At 37.7% G+C, this 25,961-nt stretch overlaps 2 protein-coding genes across 6 annotated transcripts in view; both read right to left on the bottom strand.

Moving 5' to 3' along the window:
• Window positions 1–509: 509 nt before the first annotated feature.
• On the bottom strand, window positions 510–24,667 carry atf2 (activating transcription factor 2). 4 transcript variants are annotated; one of them, XM_052566096.1, is made up of 13 exons: window positions 24,611–24,657; window positions 24,347–24,438; window positions 23,789–23,858; window positions 23,563–23,659; window positions 23,359–23,477; window positions 21,996–22,121; window positions 19,596–19,762; window positions 18,786–18,897; window positions 17,735–17,821; window positions 11,455–11,622; window positions 10,341–10,568; window positions 7,701–7,806; window positions 510–1,935 (listed from the first exon to the last, which is right to left on the bottom strand). In XM_052566096.1, exons 2-13 carry the CDS (start codon window positions 24,412–24,414, stop codon window positions 1,754–1,756), a joined length of 1,530 nt encoding a protein of 509 aa, XP_052422056.1. In that variant the 5' UTR covers window positions 24,415–24,438; window positions 24,611–24,657; the 3' UTR covers window positions 510–1,753. The 4 variants fall into 4 exon arrangements, with proteins under 4 accessions (XP_052422056.1, XP_052422059.1, XP_052422057.1 ...); XM_052566099.1 differs by lacking the exon at window positions 24,347–24,438 and having other exon boundaries at window positions 24,611–24,667; XM_052566097.1 differs by lacking the exon at window positions 24,611–24,657 and having other exon boundaries at window positions 10,341–10,538; window positions 24,347–24,602.
• Window positions 24,668–25,155: 488 nt separating this feature from the next.
• atp5mc3a (ATP synthase membrane subunit c locus 3a) overlaps window positions 25,156–25,961 on the bottom strand; it is a 4,292-nt gene continuing 3,486 nt past the window's right edge. For both annotated transcript variants that reach the window (XM_052566101.1, XM_052566100.1), the window contains exon 5: window positions 25,156–25,706. In XM_052566101.1, coding sequence (XP_052422061.1) covers window positions 25,592–25,706 — 115 coding nt within the window. In that variant the 3' untranslated portion in view covers window positions 25,156–25,591. The remainder of the gene's footprint in view (window positions 25,707–25,961) is intronic.

Here is a 25,961-nt window from a genome sequence, read left to right as displayed (position 1 = left end):
TCAAAAACGTGAGTGACAGTTAACAGGTTAAAGTATATTGATTAATAAGTATTAAATAGGGCAACATTATGTTTGTGCATTTAATACGACTTTTTATTTATTTACTGTATTTTGAAATATGAGAATATCAGGGGGTCTTACGGTTTAATAGTTGTCATAATCACAGGGATGATATTCCTTTTCCTTTCAAACGTGTATCCTAAAATAAACGAGCAGTCTGCCCACAAAAACTTACCAGCAAATCAACAGCTTCGACAGTTCATCCAAATGTTTTGGCAAAGCGGTTTAATTTTTCAGGATGATTCTCCACTAGATGGCAGAATTTACAAAGCAAAATATAATTAAAATAAAAGATATATATATATATATATATATATATATATATATATATATATATATATATATATATATATATATATATATATATATATATATATATATATATATATAAAAATCACAGTTTCAGCCAATAACAAAGTATACAGAATGACCGATGCTTTAAACAGCTATTAAAAGAGTTATTACAACATTTCATTTATTATCATTTATACATAACTTTCACAAGTTGACCGTCAACACAATAATTATCACATCCTTTTTTCTCCAAAGTGGACCTAGTAAATAAGAACAAAACCCCAATCGTAAAGCTGCCCTTTCCTGCATGGAAATCTAAGAGTAACAAGATGTTCAACTGCAACAGAGACATGGTTGAAACACCGCTCAAACTCTCTCAAGAGAATTCAGTCATGCATGCAGAACGACCGGCAAGACAAATCCACCTTTGAAACTAAAATCAAGTTGACTTAAAGTCTTGCAGAACTACACAGTAGTGAACCAATAGAGAGAAGAGGATGATAACGAAAGACTTCATCTATTTTCTTACTTAGTAATTGTCACTAAGTGACGTAACTTAATAGTATAACTTACTAGTGTTTTATTTTGGTCATCCGTTTCAGTTTAATGCTAGAGACAGGACTGCTGAAAACAGAGAAAGCCTTATGTAAAGGTTTGTTCAAGTGATTGTCCAAGAAGAGATCACATACAATGATTTCATCATAATGTCATATACAATGCTTCCTTAATTACACTGTAATCACAAAGAAATGAACTCGTGATCTTTTCTCAATGTTTCTAAGAGTCAGACACCACAGATACAAAGCAAGTTAAGCAGAAAAACACACTTATAAAAAAGCATTACGGTTCTTATCAAAATTAGTCCATGAAAAGCTCTCAGGCAAGTCGATTTCACCTAAACCTCATTCTAATTGAACTGAAGAAGTGTGTTATTGTAATTTCAATAACCTGCTACCAAATAAATGGCACATATCACAACATGAACAATCATTCATGTCAGAAGTCTTCCTTTACCATGCCAGGATCCGTCTGAAACATTCACACACATCTAGATTTGTCTTAAAGCTGGAACTGCTTCAAAACAACAACAACACATTTCCCTCCCTTCGTGTGCAAAATATAAAAGGCTAATAAATTATAAAGTGGCCAGTTCTTCCATCTTCGAGCCTCTGATGGTGCTTCGGTAAGTCTCGGTCCTCTCGCTACGGATCCGGACACTCGTGAAGCGCTCTGTCCCGATCCTCAACAAACACACCACAGATGGAGAAACCATGACACAATCACTAGAGTTTCTGCACAACCTCACAACTCTTGATCGAGAACAGAGGGATCTCTCGTCTCTCTTCCTCCTCGTTTCATCATGGCTGCCGGCGATCAACGCGACCAATCAGAGGCCGGATCAGCTTCCTGAAGACTGGGCGTGCGAGGAGTCGTCTTCCTCCTCTGTGCTGTGGTCTGCGGCGGGGCCCGAGGCGAGCGAGCGGAGGCCGTTGGATGTGCTGATGGAGCTGTGCTGGATGGCCTCGTTCTGTGGGCTGCTGGGAACAGACATCTCCCCGCCGCTGTCCTCCTTCTCCAGCTCTGAAACACACAGACGACACACATCAGGGCACTCTCTTTAATTACCGTCTCATATGTAGTGTTGGGTTAAACATGTGAAAACAAAAAAGGTTTGAAGTGGAACACTAATGTTCGGATATTTGTAATGCGCTCAACACTGTTGTACAGCTGACTGTACCTAGATATGCACAGGATAGCACTTGGGACAAGTATTTGGGGATTTTGACACCCATATAAAGATACATCATGTGACCTGTCTGTAATCACTGGCTGTGCTACTAAAGCTCAGGAGTGTTGTAATAACACTGGTACTGTTGACAATAACCCTGATTTAAAAAAAAAAAAAAAAGTCTATTCTGTTAATACTACACATACAATAATATTGTAAATAATCCATTGCATCTCTGGTTGATGCTCCAATAAAGTAGGTGGCAGTATTGCACCTTAATTTAACATGAACTTGACAGTTCAACAAATTACTAATTATTTTCTTTTAATGGAATATTGCAGTATTTATTATAAAATTATTAATCAAAGAATAATTTATTTGTATTTATTCAAGTGTCTCCTCTTAATCTTTACTCAAAATAACTTCCCCTTCCTCTTGCAGTTAAATTGTTTTCCCTCTTATTTTCCTTAATGATGCATTTATTTATTTATTTATGGCAAAATTTGAAGCGGTGCTCCAGTTAATGTCGAGAAAAAAACAAAAAAACATAACACCATACCAAAATACAAATCAAAATGATTAAAATTTTGAAATATTAAAAAGACATACCAATTTACAGAAAGTGCAATAATTAGTGGTATTCATCCAATTTTTATATTTAAACTCTGTAACACTGATAATTACACTAATTACCACTGTAAGCCTATGGTAAACCCTAGTTTAGCAACAAATGGGTTCAAAGTTCAAATTGTTAGAACTAAAGCTATGTGTGATCTGGTCTGGCTAAATTAAAAAGTTATTTTTATTCTCATCCTCGATTTTCAAAGTCGATAGAGACAGCAAACTCAATTCTGAGAAAAATCTAGTTTTCTGAAGGTTCCCAAGCAAAATCAAAGAGCAACACTGCTTCGTTTTTCTCCACTTCATTTATTAAAATTAACTACTATATTAAAATACAATATAGACATGTTTTATTTTATTTGTTAAAAAAACAGTAGAACAAATATAAGAAAGAAAGAAATAGGCCTAGTGCATTACTTTTTAAAATTTTACATCTAAACAAAACCATTCAGGTAAGAAAAACAAATAACCAAATTTAAAAATCATTTCAGCGTGTGTTCTTTACAAATAAATTGATTAATAAAAGCAGTTCAATCAAGAGCAGGGATCTTTTCTTTAAGGCTTATTGTTAGAATAACATGACTGAGGCCCCGTCCACACGGAGACGGAGCTTACCCCAATCCAATCTTTTTTTTCCTCGTCTCAAGAAATATCCGCGTCAACACGAAACCGCAGAATGATGTAGTATACATGCCAGACCAGTATGTGGCGCTGTAATTCTGACACAGAGATACATTAAAACAGAGAAGAAGACTTGGACTACGCTCATAAACATTGCGCGTGGTACACAATCGAACATGGAACAATACATTTATTAATCAGTGTTATTGTTAGTTAATAAAAAGACAATCGTTCAGTGTTTGTTCATGTTTTTGTTGCTGTTACGTGACGTAGAGGTGTCTGACTAGGGGGGAGATGTGGGCTGATGACGTCATCGTTTCAGAAAATATACGGATTAGCCGTCCAGACGAAAACGCAAAGACAGCTTTTTCAAATTCATCCACTTTGGGACCCGGTTTCAAAAAATAGCGGTTTCACCTTACGAAAACGGCGGATGCGTGTGGACGAAACGCCTATTCGATAAAAAATGTGTGCGTATTCACAGAAACGCGTCTCCGTGTGGACGGGGCCTGAGACAGATGGCCTTATATAAGTCCTGCTCTACTGCACGGACCTAATATACTGTTAATATACCCCAAACATTCACTTAAGATGACTGCTCTGTCAATTCTTCGTCATCAGTTGTACATTTGAGTAAAACTAAATTAAAAATGGCTGCCAAAATTAATACTGCTCTACGGTTGATTAATAATAATAATCTTATTGCTAAAATGTCAAGTTTTCATTGACTAAAACTAGACTAAAATGTTGAGACTTTTAGTCGACTAAAACTAAATAAGATAAGGTGGACTAAATATGATAAAAACTAACAACTAAGGACTAAGACTAAAATGAAAATAGCTGACACAATTAACAATATTACCCACTATTTTCCTATTTGATAATGAAAATCTGCTTTGACAAAGTCTGTATTCTAAAGAGGGCTTTATAAACAAAGGTGACTTGACTTGAAAAGATGATGTTTGTGTGAAAAGCCTACTTAAATCCTGTAATTCTGTGTATATATTATTTTTATTTTTTTTGACTGTAGCTCAAAATTAGACCGTGCACATCCTGACTGATTCTGTGAGCCGGGTCACATATCAATGTCAGTAACAGAGGCTCAGCTGGCACAGGTGTGACGCATCACCTGACCTGTAATCACCATGTGACTGATGACTCTTGAGCTGTAGTGCACACATCTACCGTCAGGCACTAAACAGCCAAATCTGACCCCCCTCGAGCGACGGTGTGAGCCAGAAAGCTCGATTCTGACCCCGCCAACATCTAAAGTTATCTCGCAGTGGATGAGTTGCTGGCATGGTCCAGTGCGTTGTCTTTTATTAATCCCTGTGCTTGCTTTGTAACCTTTAATTAAAGTTACAATGTCATTTTTAACCAACATCATCGGGGTATATTAGCGGCTGAAGCGTGCGGCCAGACTCTCGCACCCCTCCCCACGATCCCCTCTCTTTCCTGCCAACTACTGCAGCGACAGATAATTACTGCACCTGATTTTAATGATACACACACAGGAGATGCGCGGTCCAAATGCCACCAGCTGTTCTGCAGTTGCATTGAATTAATTGGCTCCTGATGAGGAAGCGAATGAAAAAGGCTCGCTCTGGCTCTGAGTCGCACAGAAATGCAGACTACCATGATAATTAATAAAGCTAATGAAGCAAGCACGGCTCAAATGGCACTTGGTAATTAATGCGGGGGTATTTGATTGTGTGCGCGCTTTTGAATTGACCGGGCTCCGATCTGGTGACTTGCAAACCTCTCCTGCTCCGTGCATGTAAGGTCGAGCTCAGAAAACAGAACTGGGTTTTCTCGTATCTTCAGGCATCTGTAATTACTCCTAATGGTAATAAGCAGGAAAGGGAGTGATATATTATCATACACGGCATATCCCATGCTCTGGAGAGCGCTCTCGGATCATCTCCGTGTTGAGCAGATGGGGCTTGTGCAATGCCAAACGGAGGCACGGCCTGCTCTGTTTGCAGGGCAGCCTGGGTAATTTCCACCCACCTGCTACCAGGGCGAGAGAGATTCAGGCCAGAAACATACTTTACTTAAGTATGCAATCACAAACGAAAATGCTTTGCCAAGCAAGCCCACGTAGGCCATATTTTACACCTGTCCCAACCAGGTACAATGTGATTTTCATATATTTCAGGCCTAACAGACTGTAACGAAGCAAACAAGACGTGACCGAACGAAACCCGCACTGACGTCTGCACTTTTTCACCGCATTAAGACCGCTCTTTGACAGGTGATGACCATCTGCGGCTTCTCCGTCCTGCGATGAATGTGGCACAAACTACCGTTGTTTACAAAGACGGAGCGACGCTCTCCGGCGAGTCTCATTTGCACAGGTGACTAATATATGACCCCTCACGGTGCTGGGTGACATTGGCAGCATAAACAGGATTGAGGAATGGTTTCGATCATCTCCGTACCCTCCTCTACCTCAACAAGACCCACCAAATGAACCAGCTCCCTGACAACCCAATCTCACCCGGCGAGCATCCCGCTCATAATATGCATGAGACCTGTCAGTCAAGCTGCTTAACAATGCCGGCGCATAATGAACGGCGCGTCTGCAGCGGCGCATCCCAGTCGCCAAACAGCGCTTCTGTCAGGCTCTCCGCTATAATACACTCGTTTTGGAAGCAATCATTGTCAATACAAGTCACAAAGTGAGCCAGACACATGCACACGCAAAGCCAGTAATGTATCAGACACGGTGTGATATCCAAGTTATGCACAAAAAGAGAAGAGAGGCATGGGCGGTCGTTAAGTTTTAGTGTCATGGAAGTGTAATGCAATCTCTCCCACAAACGCTTCTCCGCTGTGGCTGCATATGGCAGACAGACCCTCGGTTTCTGAATGCCTCTTTATCACTCATCTTAAAGAGGACAGCACCACATACAGAGGGGATCATTTTGTTAGCGAACATCGCTGTTAGTGCAAATATACGAGGCTCGGCGTTCTGCGGTAATCGTGGGACGAGATGAATGTGTGTTATTTCACACTCTGGACCAGCTCATAGTCCACTTCACATCTGATCAAAAACCAAACTGGACACTCATTAGGAATAACACTCATCTGCTATCGTCAGAAACAAACAAAACTCGTTTGGAAAAAAAGAAACCATTAACTTTGCGACCCATTAAGCACAGCTGTCGGTCCAGAGATGTGTGTGCATTTTCAAAGCATTCAGTGAGCTTAGATCTGGTTTTGAACCCTGATCATTTTTTTTAAACCAATTGCCAAATGATATTAAGGCATTGAGAATGAAATATGACTTGAAAGCACATAAGACAGTCGTTCTCAACCCTGTTTTAGGAGACACATTTTGTATTTGACCCTTCCCCTAGCCATCCATGTCCGGTCTCTGTGTCATGTGTTCATGAGTGATACGCTAATTCAGTATCTGCTTATTATTGGGTCAGTTCAGTGAAACCAGTAACTACATATTATGAATGTTTCTGAAAAAATGATTTATTAAAAGTCATGTACTTATGATTATAGCATTGTGGGCAGTTTGTGCAACATCTCCCAAATCTGTCTTTTCTGGCCCTGTTCTAATCCCAGTTTTACTCGGCAAAATCGGGCAATGGTGGTATCTATATTTTTCTTTTTTTATAAAGAACCACTTGGTAAAGAAAAAAAAAGACGGCAATCATTTGCTGAAAATCCTGTTGCATCTTTCACATGCCTTCTGTTGTCCCACTGATAGTTTACACTACTTTACTAAAAGGTCTTACACTATAATTGTAAAAAATTTTAATGTACCAATTTGTCTCTTTATTGATTTTTGGAAAGTAATCATATGAACCATTTTTATAGTTAATAATATTTCAAGATGAACAGTTAACGTAGGTTTACTTGATTATCCATGCATCGTACAAATCTTTGATCCTAAAAGAAAAAGCATTACTAAAATATTCTGTATTATTGTGAGATACACAGTGACAACTAAAACGTAAATGCATCTTTTGCAAGTATGCTGTACTATTATAAAGATCTCAGTTATTTATATCACAAGCTATCCATATGCCATCTTATTTTTTAGTCGTATAAACAACAACATCTGCACCAATTTGCTCAGTTAATAAAAATAATGTGCTTTTTCTCCTTTAATATGAGCTCCATATTCTTACTGCGTCATTCTATAAGAGCCATAAAAGTCTCATGCAGCAAACGACACGCAAAAACGTTTAGTCTAAATGTAAAAAAGTACAAATTATTCAATATGTTAAGGCTTTGCTGAGTTAAGAGTTAACTGTATAATAAATATCTCTAAAAGGCCCATGACTGTGCTTCATAAGTGCTGGACGGAGAGCACTGGAGTGTGATGACGAAGTGTGAATGTGCTGAGGTCACTCACGGTGGTTCCCTGATTTCTTCTGCAGGAGCGTCACGGGACAGTCTCTGTGAGCCAGTAAGAGCTGCTTCAGCTGGGACACCTCGCTACGCAGAAGAGTCACCTCATTCTGGACCGAGAGAAAGAAGCAGCACGTTACCCGTCGAGATCAGTCAGGAGGAATCAACAGAACAAAAAAGATCACTAGCTCTTCTTCACTTAAGCTTTTTTTGGGACACAATTACAGCTGCTTAACGGCAGAGTCCCAGGAGAGAGAGCGAAACACTGTCGCCCATTCTGCTGAGATTTACTCTCGTCTGCCGGGAGGACTCCCATGAGGCCGTGCTGTTCTGCACGCGCTAAAGACAGGCTGTTTAACAGCGAAGGTGACTTTAACAGAGAGCCGAACGGGTGCGAGAGAAGGGCACAGTGCACAGATTTAAAAGCTTTCTCTCTTCCTCAGAAACGTAGTTTGATCTCGGCAGAGCTGGTACAGTGTGCAGAAGACAAACAGATTTAAACACCGCTGCTGAAACACATCCCTCCCTCCTTCTCTTCTTTCTGTGTTGCACATCACATCAAAGTGTGCAGACACGACTCCAATCGCTTGACCACAGGCTATTACTATTAGTTACTGAATAACTCACAAGGCTCAGGGGCTGTTAAATATCCTAAAACAAGACGGGTGGACTGCTGGCCATGTCCGTATCTCCAGAGCAGTGTGGCCAGTGGCTGATAGATTCATATTAACAGTAATAAATACTGTAATGCAGCCTTGCTTCCTGAAACATGACTGATTAACTGCGCTCATTTCCTGGTCAAAAATGTAGCCTAAATTTGGCAAATGATTTCCTACGTGGCTGTGCTAGCTTCATGCCTGTACATTTTTCTTCTCATCTAATAAATAATTTCAAATCAGTATTTTATGTAGATTTATTTATTATTTATCAGGCGAGAAGTATATTATAAAGAAGCAGGAGAATGCAGTTGAAAAGTAATTATGACAAAATAAACCGTGACAGGGTGATGATAACAAACCTGATCGACTGAATATCAAAATATACAGCGCTTTTCAATTAAAATTGAGTTTTTTCCAGGAAGAATGCATTCAATTTATCAAACGTTTTTATGAAATTTAAATGTATAAAAAAAAAAAACCTTCATGGTTTCCACAAAAATAATAAGCAGCACAACAGTTTTTACCATTTGTAATAATAATAACAAAGTTTCTTTAGCAGTAAATCATATTAGTATGATTTCTCATTTCTGCGGATCACATGACACTGAAGACTGGAGGAATGATGCTGAGAATTCAGCTCTGATCACAGGAATAAATCATATTAAATTAAAATATAAAATAGATTAATAATTCACAATTTGCCGATTTTACCGCGTGAAAATTCATCAAATAAATGCAAATGTTAGTAAACATGAGACTTTTTAAAAGACACAAAAAATAATGAGTAGTGTACATAGTTAAGACTTACTTGAAACAGATGTTTACTCTAAAATATATAAAAAATAAAATAAAATGCACACTCTGGTACAGACATCTCTTAATTGCCCCAAAAGACAAATTCTTAAAAATGCCATTAATTAACCTGTAATATGCCAAAATATTTGTCTAAATCTAGACAAACGAAGAAAAGACACACCATTTAACCTAAGGTTTTAATAATTCAAATGCATTTAGTCACGTTATTATTTCAAAGACATGATCATTTAAACTAACACACGGCTTCAGGTTCAGTTCTCGCATCAAAAAAAGAAATCAGACATCAAACGAAATCAGATGAAGCTCCACCGTCAGAGAGACGGCGAGGCAGTGAGATCAGGCCGTTAAAGTGTTTAATGTCCTCACAGACATAAAGACAGCACAGGGGGGATGTTTGGCTCGAGTGCGCTGGTCGGCAAACCCTGACACCTCGTTAAAAAGCCAGTTAAGGATGATGTTAACGTAATTGAGCATCATTAGAGCTCTACGCTCCGATCAGCCGGGCCAACGGGGCAGAGAGGGACAATTACACCAGCCCATCAGCGCTGATAAATGCCCTCGCATTAAACACCGTCTCTCTGAAGAAACACACTGTCACGCTCGTTTCCAGAGTCCCCAGATTTCTCTTCTACACCCTTCTCCATCTGTTTCATGTTAGTTTATTCCTTCATATAACCCACACATTAATCGCACTTCCCCCAACCCCGTCACCAAACCATTGCGCTTTGTTTAAACGGACAAATAAAAAAGACAGCGTGCAAATAAACAGTGGCACATCTCATTAAATTGTCTGGAACGTGCCGGCGCCGAGCCGCACTCTCCGTTATCAGCAGAGACAACGGTTAGCTGAACTGTTTCGAACTTGTCAGCGGCGGATCCTAATTGCCTGCTACAAATCGTGGGTTGAGAAAGAGACGGCTTTCCCTGAGAGAGTTCCAGGGCAGCTCACAAACGCTCAGACAGAGCTGACGACACGCTCGTGTGCCGATGACATCTGGAGGAAACGTCTTTATTGACAGGGCCATATCGATGCAGGAGACTCCAACAATCACGCCGCGGCTGTCACGCAGACACACTTCTTAATTTACATTAATGACTTCATCACCGTCTTTGTCTGGATCTCCAGTGCACACACACTTACGCTCGAAGATGTGTGTGTGTGTGTGTACCTGTAGCTGTCCGTTCACGCTGCTCAAGTCTTCTGCTTTTTTCTCCAGATTCTGCACCCAGACTTTCCTCTTTTGCCTGCAGCGAGACGCAGCCGCTCGGTTTCTCTCCAGAAACTTGCGCCTCTTCTCGTCTGGGTCCTCGCTGGGGGTCCTCCGCCGCCGCCCGCCGGTGCTGGAGGTGTGCTGGGACGGAGACACCTGCACAGGCCCACAATCACACACCAACACCTTTGAGAAGAATTAAATCAAGGGATGCACCTGCCAAAGATTGACCAAGACAGAAACGAACTAGACTTAAATGCACCATGGAAAGGTGTGCTGCTCTTGATCAGCTGTTTTAAAAATGTGTATGTTTTTAAGCAGTTATTTGTAACACTTTACCATAAGGTTGAATTCGTTAACCTGCTAATCAGCTATCGTGACATTACAATGAACAACAGTCTACATTAATGCTTATTTGTACATCTAAACTACCTCTTAAAAGGTAAGCGTTTTCAATATATATATATATATATATATATATATATATATATATAAAAATATATATATATATTTTAATCAGCAAGAATGCAATAAACTGATCAAAAATGACAAGTAAATATACATTGTTACAAAAAATATATATTTCAAATACATTTCTGAAAAAAAATGTTTTTGCATAAATAATCAACTGTTTTCAGCATTAATAATAAAAAAATATATATATATTTCTTGAGCAGCAAATCTGCATATTATACTGATTTCTAAAGGATCGCGTGATACTGAAGACTGGAGTAATGCTACTGAAAATTCAGCTTTGATCGCAAACATATTAAAACATAATAAAATAGAAAGAAGCTATTTTAAACTGAAATAATATTTCAAATTATATCAGTGATTTTTATTGTATTTTAGATCAAATTAAATGCACACAAAAAACTTTCATAAACTCTCCAAACCCCAAAAGTTTGAACGGCAGTGTTCTTCATTATGGATTCTCAAATTAAATTTGAAATGTTAAAATCACACAAAATACATAAAAGTTAACATCAGTCTTAACCTGTTGTTCTGTGTTAGTTATATGATATCTAATTACTTTCAGGATTATCTGCAAAAGACATTGAATAACACATACAGGCGTTTCTGTCGTGGATGTAGCCGGCTGCTGGAGTGACTGTGGGCGGGGCTCCTCGGCTGGAGGCGGGGCCGGGGGCGGAGTCTCGCTGGCCGAGCTGCTCTGGATGTCACCTGTATCGCCGCTGCTTACCTGAGGGAGCTGCTGACTGAGGGCCGCCTTCAGCTTCTGCAGGTGAGAGACAGGTCAGAGGTCAGCTCAACATCTATTCATAACTTATATATAAATATATACCTAATTTTATCTGCCTGCTTTGAGTTGAATTTCACATTCACCTGCCCTAAATGTCACATTCAGAACACCGAGCTGTGATTGGCCATGTTACATGTCAGTCAGAGGGCCCTTCCTGATTAAGTGGGAGGTTCTGGCCACAGTAAGCTGCAATGTGCAACAGACTTCATGCCGACGGTCAAAAATCTGCCTATTTGCATTGCTTTTAACCATAAAACCTCGCTCTCTTCAGCATGTTTGTCTATAGTGCTATCTCTCTCTCTCTCTCTCTGGGATCAGGAGGCTAAACTAGAGGCGAGAGCTGAAGATTAGAATAATTAACTTCTGCAGAAAACCAGAGGCAAGGATTAAAACAACATATTCATCACAGCTTTAAACAGATGCTTCCCTCAGAGCTCTTCCACAGGAGTAAGAGCTGTCGTAGCTAATTTCTCTATTCCCTGGAGACGCCTGTGATTTTCTCTTGTCAGGGAAATCTGCCTTTCCCTGGCGTACTGTAGCACAGAGACCTCAGCGCCAAGAGCTTTTCTCCTCAGTACGAGCAAACCCCCATAATGACAACACTAGGGTTCGACGCAGTTAAAACATTCTCAATCCTTTTTCAGTATTTTGGTGATATTTCATAAAATAAATTGACTCTCAAAAGCCACTGCACTAACATTGATTAATGGCCCCCAACTGAGCCTGGTTTCTCCCAAGGTTTTTTTCTCCATTCTGTCACCGATGGAGTTTCGGTTCCTTGCCGCTGTCGCCTCTGGCTTGCTTAGTTGGGGTCACTTCATCTACAGCGATATCATTGACTTGATTGCAAATAAATGCACAGACACTATTTAACTGAACAGAGATGACATCACTGAATTCAATGATGAACTGCCTTTAACTATCATTCTGCATAATTGACACACTGTTTTCCTAATGAATGTTGTTCAGTGCTTTGACGCAATGTATTTTGTTTAAAGCGCTATATAAAGGTGATTGATTGATTAATAATTTACTGAAAATGCTATTTAATAATAATACTAAATTATATTCATTAATAAAAATTATAGAATTATTTAAAGTGTTGATCACATGGAAGCTTTAAATAAGTCAAATAAAATCAAATTAAAATAAGAAAATAAAACTAAACATTTCTTTAGATAAATATATATATACACATATATATAAAAATCATGTACAATTTTTTTTAACCAAAACATATTTAAAAAAACACTTTAAAAACCACACAGCAATAATGTAGATAAACCAATAAATTTAAATGTCTAATCCACTCATTTTTGCAACAGAATTAGTTTTTATTATTATTTTGAATCAGTTTTTGTATTAGTTATATTTTCTGTTTTCGTTTAAATGTTCCGATTTAATAAATTTTAAATTGAAGTTTTAGCAACTGTGTGTTTTGTAATTTTTATGAATTTATTTCTTTTTTTTGTCTATATAGATATATGTTTTTTTTTCAGTTTTAGTTACATTAGTACATCAAGTTAAACTAAATTTAGTTTATTTAGAAATGCTACCTTGCCAACCCTCCTATAGATGTATAAAGTTAAACTAAATATGCATTTGAACATTTTATTTCAGTAAATGTGAAACGTAAACAAAACAGAAATGCAGTCTTCAGTATGACAGACGCGGAGAAGTTTTATTTCTCCATTGCCGACTCGATTTAAAAAAAAACGCTTCGTAGGAAACCATGATGTGGCCGAGAGTTAACAAACGCCCCCCAGCAGGTGAGGTGTGGCCACAGGGACGGAGGACCCATTCATAAAACAAGAAAAGAGCATTACTTTAACAGCCATCCTCGGCAGACCCATCTATCTGGCAAATTAGTTTATAGAGCAACACCTTCCCGAACTCCACATTTCTACACGACTAGAAAGAAATGATTCACAGGGAACGAGTCACGCAAGGGCTGAGCGAACGACTGCAAGAGAAAGCGAGAGACAGAGGGACTGTGAACGATGTGAGCGGGGCCAGTCAGATTCATATTTCATTCCTGGCATCGGAGCCCCATCAGAGCAGTAGCCCTCCATCTCCAGGGCTTTATTCAACCATCTGCTCCTTTATTACTTATCTTTATTTTGCAACTAATTAACAGCATAATCTTCTAAATTCAGCAAGTTAATTATCATTATTGTGGTCTTTGCAGCATCATCAGTCCTTGTAAAGTGCCGTGTGTGTGTTGCAGGGGAGAGAGAGTGAGAGATGGGGGGGGGGCTCATTAGATGTTTTCTGATGAGTTGAGGTTTTGTGCGTGTGCTTCCTGTAGATGGAGGTTATCTGGAAGGTGCATATGTTTTTTTTTCACGTGAGTATGCTGACGTGGTGCATGTTATGAATGTTTGGTCACGGGGGTTGTTTGGATGCATGGATGCAAGCAAGTACTTATTTGGTCATTTGCATATAAATAAAGCCCAATTTCTCAGTTAAAGTGCTAGTAAAATCAGGTCTTGTTAAATATTGTGGCATTTTATTAAAATTTGGGAAATGACTGAATACAGTTTAAAAACTTGACTTTTTTTAAAGGAATGGTAATAGGGTTGCAGACTTAAGTGTCACCTTGGCGCTCTTTTTCGTTGTCTTTTTTCTCTATCACATATATTAGCAATCATCATAAATCATTTGAAAGCTTAAAACCACAAAATGCATTCTGTAAAAACCATTTTGAAATCGGACACTGTGTTACAAAATGTATTACGGTCTTTTAGAATCAAACCTTTTTATAATCTTGGAAAAGCGGAGTCTCAGACTTCTGTATTCGGTGGTTAATTTGTGATAGAAAAAATATTGACAGAGAAATTTAGATGTGTGATAGAAAAAGGCAAAAAAAACTACAGGTAGTCCAAAATGTCTTTACCAGGTCAAGAAAATATGATCATATTATTCCAATTTTACAGTCTCTTCACTGGCTACCTATTAAGTTCCGTATACAAATTATCATTACTTACCTATAAGGCCCCTCCTGTGTACCTAACTAGCCTTGTACCACGCTACAACCCATCACGCTCCCTAAGATCACAAAACGCTGGACTTTTGGTCGTTCCTAGGATAGCAAAGTCCACTAAAGGAGGTAGAGCTTTCTCACATTTGGCTCCCAAACTCTGGAATAGCCTTCCTTATAATGTTCAGGATTCAGACACACTCTCTCTGTTTAAATCTAGATTAAACACACATCTCTTTCGCCAAGCATACGAATAATGTATCTCTTAAATTGTGAGTGTAGTTGTATCTGATCAAATGTGCATTCCTATTCATTAGCTTGGGTTAAACTAATTAATTTTACTTTGTTGGATCAGCAGCTATGCTAATGATGTCTCTATTTTGTTTCTCTGTTTTGCCACGGGATTTACATTAACACAAGCTCCAGTCTGGATCCAGAACACCTGAGAAGAGATGATGCTGACCCTCAGAGGACCTCAGATGATGCTAACCCTCAATCAACAAACAGAACTAACAAATATTTCTACTTACTATGTAATCACATTATAATTGCTGTTAATGGTGGTCATCGTCTGGATGACTATTTCTTGTATTAATTTTTCTGAAAATTCCTGTCATTTGCAAATAAACTGATCACCACTGATAAGCTTTCACTAAATATTGTAGAAATGTAATTTTCTGTAAAGTTGCTTTGCAATGATTTGTATCGTAAAAAGCGCTATACAAATAAACTTGAATTGAATTGAACATAAGGCAATAAATTTTATTGCACTTTTGGATCATTTTTTTTTTAAAATATTTAATTTATATAAAATAAAATAAAAATGTGTATATATATATATATATATATATATATATATATATATATATATATATATATAAATATAAATTGGTACAGTGCATTTTCTTTACAGTAAATGTAAACTTGTATAACGTTTTGATACTTTAATATATTGAAATTATTTTACTTCCACAATAACCTGAAGACTGTCTTTTTATATTAAAAAAAAAAAAAAAAAAACCTTAGGTCTTAGGTTCCTAAGCGTTCATGACCTTTAACAATTTAAGCTCAAATTTGGGTCTGGAAAAATTAATAAATTCATAGTTCCCATATATTAAAGAAAAAACATATGTTTGATAAAAAATTTAACAATAACTTTAGGGACAGGGTTAAAGAGCCACACAGATGGGAAATCAAAAATGACCTGTATTACAGTGTATGATGGAGCTGTCCATCAGTGTAAACAATGTGCAAATAATTAAACCAAAAAGTACACGATTTATAAAGTTATTGGCTTCTAAAGTAAGGAGTCGACTCTGAATCACTGAAACGAGTCGTTATAGATTTCAAAGCTTTTGCCCATCTCTATGTACGTCACTATGAACACTTTGCATAATAATCTCAGCCCACCATCTTGAGAGAAACTGACCTCTGACCTGCCCCATCCCCCACACACAGACGCTCTGGTTGGTGTGAGAGCATCATGTCGAGGAGACAGTGTGTTTTTAATTGTAAAGGCAAGTGTGTTTTATTTTCACTGCCAAAGAATGAAGATCAGAAGAACCAATGGCTAAAATTCATTTTTACCACAATACCAGATCAGTACAAGAAATCCCTTTTATTGTGTTCACAACATTTCATTGATGACTGCTTTTCTAATCTCGGTGAGTTCAGGGGGGGATTTTCAAAGCGTTTGGCCATAAAAGAGGGTTCATTACCAACTTTATTTAGAACAACAAGCATCTCCGAATCACAACGCGAAGTATGGTTATGAAGTTATGTGTTTGTTTTCTCCCGAGCGTCTTATCAGTATGTGTGCTGTCTGCAGCCTTTCTCTGCGCAGATCGTCATGTACAAACACGTCATTAAAATGAAGTGTAACAAGTGCTGCTAACAGATATTCTGTGATAAAGTAATCCATATGAAAACAACGCGAGGTCTGTTTTTCATGTCTCCCTTCATTATATCAAATGTGACCACACCCCCACACTGAACGCGCTATTCAGATTCAAACTGAATCGCGCGGCTTGAATACACCCACACAGAAGAAAAAGCAGCGAGACTGTTCAAGTTTTTTATTTTACTGTTTGCTTCGCGGTAAGAGGAATAAGACATAATTCACCCCAAAAAGATGCTAACGCATAGTTTACCGTGGAGGTGTGTGCGGAACAGCCAATCAAACCTGACTATGTCAGTTGACCAATCAGAACACAGTATGCTACCGAAAGGTGGGGTTTAAGGAAACTGAATCTTTTGAACAGCTTCGTGCGAACCGTTTGGGGATCTCTGAGAATTGAGGTAATTTTAAAATGATATTTTGACAAAATGACAATGTTTTTTTAACCTTGGATGGTTTTAAACCTAATGTACAGGACTTATAAACAGTGATAGGAAGCTTCGAATTTTCATCTTACTGGCTCTTTAAATGGTTGAGCCTGAGAATTGCAGATGGCATGCAATTAAAAAAAATGATGAACGTTTACATAAACCACTGGTCAAATGTTTGGAATAATTAATATTTTCAATGTTTCAATATTCTCAGTTAATAACAATGGTTCTTATTTGTATCAGTGTTGTGCTGCTGAATACTGTTTTGTGAAATTATGCAATTGTTTTAAGATTTCTGAAGGATCATGTGACACTGAAGACTGGAGTAATGAAGTTACTATAAAATAAAGTTATTTTAATTGTTAATAATGTTTCCCAATATAACTAATTTTTTACATTTCACATCACAGGAATAAATGAAATGTTAATATATATATTCAATCACTAACCAGTTGTTTATAAATTGTAACAATATTCAGCAATATATATTACTACTGCATTTTTATGAAATAAATAAAATACTTTGAGAAACATGAAGAAATCATAACTTGTCCAAACTTTTGGCCAGTATTGCATGAAATAGCTGATCTCTAGATTTCAAAGTTGATGTCAGCACAGGTGCCCTCTTGTGCTCTTGTACAGGAACTACACAAAGCTCAATGTTGTTGTGTCAGTACATCCTCAGTCCCTCTGGGCTGAAGGAAAATCTGCTTACACTAAAACATGCTTGCAAATGAGATGCATGTGGATGCATATGTAAATGAGCGGGGAAGAAATTACCATCTTGGCTTCTGATTGGACAGGCTGTGGAGAGGAGGGGCCAGGGATTCCAGGGACACTAGGCACTACGGTGACTGGTCTGACCAGCTGAAAACACACACAATACATTGTCTCAAACACACTGAATAAGAAAAATAACTGTCCCACAAACACACAGTAAGGGTTCAGCACTGTCTGTGGCTAAGCTGCTACTATGAGCAATGAAAACAAGAAAACAAACCATGTAAAATAATGTATCATAAAATAACGTGTCATTAATATTTCCATAGTTATGAATAATTACATGCAACTAACCCAAATCCAAGCCCTAATCCTTTACCCTAACCAGATACTAAATGAATAATTAAACTGTAACCTAAAGTGTAACCTAAATCCTATAGAAAACACTGCAGTAGGTATTAGGGAATACATTTCTTTGTTTCTTCTTTCCCATCTCTTTTCTTTTCCTTTTGCTGAAAGCCTATGGGACATAATCATATGCTGCTCAGTGTTTTGCACACACACACACACACACACACACACAGGGTCTGAACCGCCCCAAACACGTGTGTGTGTGAGTGATAATGTGTCTCTGGATACATTAACACACACCTCACAGGCTGACATCATGAGAGCGGCGCAGTGTCCTTCATCCAACAACACACACTTAAACACACTCAGCGCACTGGAGCCATATTTGTTTGGAACTTGTTTACATCTGGTTAGGGGACAGACTGCTTTTTACACGTGTAGTAACATGCATCACAAATGTGTCTCCTGTGACCACTTGATGTGGAGAGGAGGGTTTTTAAAGGAAGGAGAACATCTGAATCTGAACATTCAGTGCTGTTCTAGTCAAGCCTCAGTGTTTACTGTACTTTGGATGTGAGTGTGTGTGTGTGTGGGCATGTTTTTGTGACATATCAGGACACAACTGTGTATAATGACATGGGTATGACACAGGTATTACAAGGAGAGGGTGACTTATGAGGACATGACCCATGTCCCCATTTTTTGGGTGAGCTGTCCCTTTAATGAATTAAACTCATCGCCCAGGGGCTTCTCCACTCACAGGGATGGCAGTGGGTATGTGCACGCTGCTGGAGATGGTGGCTGGGATGGCGACCGGCATCGTCTGACCGTTCGACAGCTGCAGGAGAACCGGAAACGTGCCGGACACCGGACTGAAGACGGACAGAGGGATGAGGGAAACAGAAACACAATTCATAACACGTTACATTAACATAACTGTAGCACAGAATTCATATGCAAAGACATGCAACATAAATAAGCTACAAAAACAAGCTATACATGCTTCAAAGTCAACATGAAACAGCAAATGCACAGTGCTTTGCTTTCATAATGACAGTTTTAAAGAGGAGAAACAGGATGGGAAATCATTTTTTAAACGGTAAATAAATGTGTCTTATCAGAACGGAGTCAGAAGTGACTAGGAGTCAGTCTCATTCACAATGCGTATTTTAAATTACATTAAAACTTTTAAAAATAGAGATAGAAAACGGTTTAGGGCAGATAAATTATTACATTTTAATTACATATTGGAAACTTTTGTGTGATAAATCAATCAAACAGTGTCAGTTATTTTGTGTTCATGTTGACTTCAAGTGATAAGAACATCAACAACAACAGCTAGAATTAGTTTTTCACACAACTGGTGTGTGAAATAAAACAAAAGACTCAAACAAAACCTGTCTGACGGCTCGACGATGTAAAAGTAAAGGCACATGGATCACAAGCAACTGAAACCAAATCATGAATTCTCCAAGCAAATGAGTGACGAAAACCAAACACCGAACGAGGATAAAAAAATGATGGCAAACTAAGAGAGGAGCATAATAAGTAACGTTTAGGAGTTACTTACACTATTGGTCTACTAGAGGATGGGAGCTGGGTTATAACAGAGCTAGATGTTGGAGATGGGAGAGCTTGCTGAATAACATTGCTGGCCAGAAGTACACTGGGGACTTGGAGGGAGGCAGGACGGACTATAGTGGACGGAGGAAGAGAGGTCGGCTGCAAACAAACCTCCTGAAAACACCACACGAGAGCCAAGCTGCATCAAGCGCTCACACAAAACTACACTGTCCATTATACTGTTTCTGACTGTGTGTGTAGCTTTACATCACAGGGAGCACATACATCATTCATCTACAGATTCAAAGACTGCAATCTGTAGTGATATACAGTTGATGGATGGAACAAAAATGACTTTAGTTTAGTCTCTTATGCTTTCAAAGGCTGCATTTATTTTCTACATATTATTACAATTTAAAATAATGTTGTACTTAAATTTTTTAAAGTGTCATTTATTTCTGTGATTTAAAAAATGAACATTCAGCATCATTACTCCAGTGTTCAGTGTCACATGATCCTCACGCGTTCACACCGCCGCCGTCAAGAGCGTCAAAAATCACTCTGGCCGCGCTGCCAACAACGCTGTAAAAAGATCAGTGGATGCTCTGATATAGATCGAATACTTATCTTCTATTTAAAGTGGACACAAAGCAAACAAGCTCTTGATCTTAGACTGACCACAAGGAGGGAAACGTTATAAGTTAACCTTATTAAACATTGTTGTGGACGATGTATTAAGATCCTTCTCCTAATAATGTATAAAGCACTGATACCACAATGTAAAAATATTTTGATACAAGTAACAGTCCTGCATTGAGAATGTTACTTAAGTAAGTATAATCAGGTATAAACGTTACTTAATGTAAGGAAAATTGATTTAAAGGTTTAAAAGTGAACTGGGACTATAATACTATCATTAGATTATTATTCTTATAATGTCAATGCACACCAGGAACACCAACGAGCACTGAACCCTTGGTCCACGCATCATTTTTATTTATTTATGTCCCTGTATGCAAACCATAGCAATAATCAACCTCTCCGCTACTTTGCTTGGGAACTAATGTGGTCGGAAGCAAAGTTTAGAGGGCTGTGGTTTCGGGAATCCTCTCATGCGGAGGACTTTACAGCCGAACCACGTCAAAGCTCATTACCATAAGATTAACCTGATTTCAGCGCTCCTCGATGCTCTCAACATCAAAGGCACGCCACGCCGCTGCTTGCAGCTGTCTCACATTGAAAATGAATGATGCTCTCGACGGCAGTGGTGTGAATGCACGGTAAGATGATGATCTACTGCTCAAGAAACATTTCTGATTATTATTATCAATGTACCAAACAGCTGTGCTGCCAAAAACTTTTGTGGAAACTGTGATGCAGTTTTTCAGGATTCTTTGATAAAGTTCAAAAGAACATTGTTTAATTTTGATAAAATTTGATAAATGTATTAACCAAAAGTTACAGTTTATGCATCCATTTATTTATTTTATTAAAAACAAAAAACAAACTTTTGAACAGTAGGGTACTGTAAGAATATGTATATTTTCAGCATGTTGAGCGTTCACATTAGAGACAATGAGTAATAGATCGTGCAGTCACACTTTATTTTAGGGTCCAATTCTCACTATTAACTAACCATTAACTATGACTTTTGCCTCAGTTAACTCCTTATTTGCTGCTTATTAATAGTTTATGGTAGTTGTTAAGTTTAGGGTATTCGGTAGGATTATGGATGTTATGCATTATATGTACTTTATAAGCACTAATACTCAGCCAATATGTTAATAATAGACATGCTAATAAGCAACTAGTTATAAGTGTGAATTGGACCCTATACTAAAGTGTTACCCATCATGCTTCTAGAGATCATAGAGCACTCAAAGTCAATGTTTATTTATTAAAACTGTTACAGCTTCAATCTTAAAGTCAAAATCAGCATATTTGCTGACTTAGGAATGGAGTATAATATTTCTCACACATTCTGGTCAACAAAGAGATTTGTTCATAGAGCTACAGGAAGGAGGGGAAAAAATAGTTTGTATCTCTATGAAGAATTTTTTTTCAAATTTTTCAAAAAGAAAGACAATAGCTCTGGGACAAGCTACGTTAAGCAACAAACAGCTTTCCCTTGTGGCATGAAGGGAGAAGGCAGTCACACAAACCTGGTCTGCTAAAGCATAGGCTGTAGGTAGGGAAGACCCACAGACTACGAATTACTGACAAACCAGTTCTGCACAATATGACCCTAGGATACTCGAGGTGGACTTTCCCTAACATTGATCGACTACAAGCTCCTTTGCATTAAATATTCTTACTAAACACCTTCAACTAAATATCACACACACAGGACCTAAAAAAATCCTACCTATCATTGCAGCTCTCAGTATAGCAGGGTCCTGAATCTCACCTTGTCGTCAGTGGTTGTTGACTCGGGGTGGGGAAGGGGGCTGTCTCGGTGGGACTCAGTGGGTGTGTGCTCCTCTATTTTGTTTCGAACAACAGGAGTCGCAAGGGGAGACAAGTCCAGGGGCAACTGCAATAACATGTAGATCAATGTTTGATTACGCACATATATTACAAAACAAGCAAGGAAGGAATGTGCTTTTATCCACTAGGATTGAAAAGTATTTTAAAATGATGTTACATTTTAGATTTTGATGGTTGTGGTGACATTTGGTGCAAAAAAATGCATTTATAGTATATTTTACAAATAAAACAGCAAGGAGCACTTTGAATTAACTTTTAAATTAATTTGAGTTCTAAGTCACAACATCTAACTACTGGGGTGCCTCAGGGCTCTGTTCATGGACCATTTGTTTTTCTTTTTTCATTATTATACAATTAACAAAAGCAAAAAAAGGCCTCTAAAACTAGCTTGCTCTACTTTTTTTCCCTATTCTATCTCATTTTTTTCAGTTTTCTTTATTTATTATATGATTTTAAAAACTTGCTATGTTCACTGCATTAAGCTCACTGAGAATTGTTATAGCACTTGCATATTATTGCCATTTTGTTGATTTTGATTGCTTCAATTGTCAATTTGTAAGTTGCTTTGGATAAAAACTTCTGCTAAATTACTAAATGGAAATGTATAAAATTTCACATTTGGAAGAAAAATATTGACATTGCATTTTCTAGTAAAAACATACTCCAATAATCTTTGTTCGTTGAATTTATAATCAAATAGCACCAGGAATTTACTAAAAATCTTAATATGTGTTTTGTTATATGAGATACTTGTGTTACAATGCCTATAACCCCCATTTTCACTTTTAATCCAACTCAAAGTTTGGTTCTTTTTTTTTTTTTTTTTTTTTTAAGAATTAATCATTTTATTAAGCAGGCACATTTACAATGTTACAAAATATTTATATTTCAAATGTATGCTGTTCTTTAAAATTTTCTAATCATCAAATAATCCTGAAAAACATGACATTATATCCACAAAACATTAAGCAGCTCAATTGTTTTTAACATTGATAATAATAATCATGTTTCTTGAGCAGTAAATCATCACATTAGAATGATTTCTGAGGGATCATGTGACACAGAGGACTGGAGTAATGATGATGGAAATTCAGCTTTGCATCACAGAAATAAATTACACCTTTAAACAAATTCAAATTGAAAACAGTTATTTAAAATTGTGATAATTGTAATAATCTTTCATTATATTAATATTTTTGCTCTAGTGATCATAAAAAGTCTTATACACCCCAAATCTTTGAATGACAGTTTATTTGCTAAATGTTATGAATTGACATCTTTACCTTTTTGATGTCATCCTCCGTGGCCTTTTTAAAGTCATGCTCAAAGGGGCTGGTAAGCTCGTTAAACAGCCCGACCTCCTCGCAGTTCTTCAGGAAACGGGTCGGTGTCGGGGTCTGGTCTGCAACAGTAGCCCATAAAGCCATGAACAATAACAGTTCATGTTCATTCGCTTTTATAGCGAACCACTGACTTTTCAGACTCACCAGCGATGATGACACTCTCATTGCGTGCTGGACCAAATCTCAGGGTCATCTCATGCTTGTGTTTATGCACCGCCAGGTGGTCTTCATTTGTGAATCGCTGTTGCAGACAGACAGTCATTATGTAGATGCATGAACCATACATAGAAAATAAATAAATAAGAGCATGTAACTTAATTGGAGTGTCTTCTATTTAAATATCTGTAAGTGGTTCAAGTGGATCACATGCCTGTCCGCAGCCAGGAGCAGTGCAGAGGAACGGTTTATCATCACTCATATTCACAGCTTCAGTCTGCCACCTGATAACATGACAAAAGTCACACTTGCAATTTGTCATTCACCATTAACATCATCATTTAAAGCCACACCTAAGAACAGAACAAAAACGTGTGATTTATTATATCAATGAGCATTATTCAATATCCATAGTAAGTATCATCCTGTAGTACTGTTACTACGAGTTTAATGATTTGTGTTGTGTCAGACAAGCTTTCAAAGCAGGTTTGCCAGGACATAAATACAGATTTTATAAGATTAAAAGCATAATAACAGGGATTATGTTTCACTATTTTTATAATATAAATTTAGACACTTGATATCGTACTCCCTGTGTTTATTAAACCACTCAGTAAACACAATAATGAAATGTGCTGTAATGATCAGAATGATGCTCATTGATAACAGCACAACGCAATTGTCACTTTCTGCTTTAAATCCCTCTAAATAACACTGTATCTCTGTTTTCCACAGAGCCAGACTCAAAGCGCTTGGGTCTTTAAGCACATACCCGAGTATTTCCAGCGACAGCAGTACTGTATCATCACTGAACAGGTTGTTTACATCCTCATCTCTCATTCATTTCAACGGGATCTCAGCTAGCTGTTAGCATAAGTCGCCATATTCATAACAAAGAAACACCGACAAGCTTTGAATGTGTCATAAAAATGCATTTTAAGGCGTTAAACATTCAGACGATTCTGCTATTCACCCGATAGCTTGTTTAAAAAGCCGCGTTTGTTTATAATTACTGTGTGTTGACGCGCTCACTCACCCGCAGGCTGAACCCTGAAGAGCCAAAGCCCTTATTATACCACCTCTCGCGAGAGTTGAAACTCCGCTAAACTCCTCAGAGCAGATATCCTCGCGAGATTTAGGTACTCCGCTCAACCCAAAGCCAAGCCCTTTAAACTCTGTCGCAACTTAAAGAAAATTATGTTTTATTTTTTTATGAGCATTTTGTTGACTTTACAATTTGGTATATTGCGAGAGAGAAAATTATTTATTCACAAATGTAAATGGGCAGTGAAAAAAAACGAAATTTGCTCATTTCAAAATAGAAATAGGTCACTACCTGTGTACCTTAAAAGAAACAAAAAATGACAAAACCCTGCTGCTGAGCTCTTCACACTTTAGATCTCGCGAGTGATGAGCTCTGATTTTGACAATTTGAACTCCTTTTAATGTAATGTATAATATTTGTGCATAAGCAAAATATTATTCACGGTAGCTCTCTTCACAAGTGTAGCGTCTTTCACTACACCATGAAAACGATGCAAGTAATATTATGTGAATAAAAATAAATAGACAACACAAAAATACAGTAAACTGATCTGAATTTATTTAATGCAATTTACAAAAGCAATTGAGGTTTAAATTGGCTTTCAACCAACTGCTCTGAATGAACAGTCATACTATTGACCATCAGTTTAACCCCTGAAGATATCTGAATAGACCCTTAGAGTCTACAGACACAACATTATCTCTATTCTGATGAGCTATCAGCTTCTTTATATCCATGGTGAGTTTCAGCTTGATGTGCCAGTAGCACTGATGGGGCAGTTGCTTTCTCATGAACAGAACTGAGGGTCTAAATAGCTGAACAGTTTTTAATTGTTACATGATTTAATTTAACAGAGTGGACTTTATATTCATGCATTTTCTCCCAAAGAGACTGACAGGAGACGTTTGGGTCGCAACAGCAAAAATATGTAGTCAAAGCTGTACTAAATGCATTTACGTAACTCTCAGATTTTCACATGGCGAACAGGATCAAGAAAGCAACCATCAGACAGAAGAGCCCCATGGCTTCAGACAGAGCGAAGCCCAGGATGGCGTAAGAGAAGAGCTGCTGCTTTAGAGACGGGTTCCTGCAAAACAACACACAACTGTTTTACTAAATCATGCTTACATGGAGAAACACTGGCAAACATCTGGACGATATATGATCCATAATACTTTAATAACTTTGAAATGTATGTTTACATTGTAGGAAACAATGCAACTCAAATACGGGGATTAATAAATAAATGCTTATTATTATTATTATTAATATTAAACTAATTGAAGGTAACAGCAAATTATTTCATACTCATACAGAAAATTTCTGTTTCAAATAAATGCTG

The sequence above is a fragment of the Carassius gibelio genome, chromosome B9, assembly GCF_023724105.1.
Source record: "Carassius gibelio isolate Cgi1373 ecotype wild population from Czech Republic chromosome B9, carGib1.2-hapl.c, whole genome shotgun sequence".
In the NCBI taxonomy this organism is placed as follows: Eukaryota; Metazoa; Chordata; class Actinopteri; order Cypriniformes; family Cyprinidae; genus Carassius; species Carassius gibelio.
This window is presented reverse-complemented; position numbering and strand designations above follow the sequence as displayed.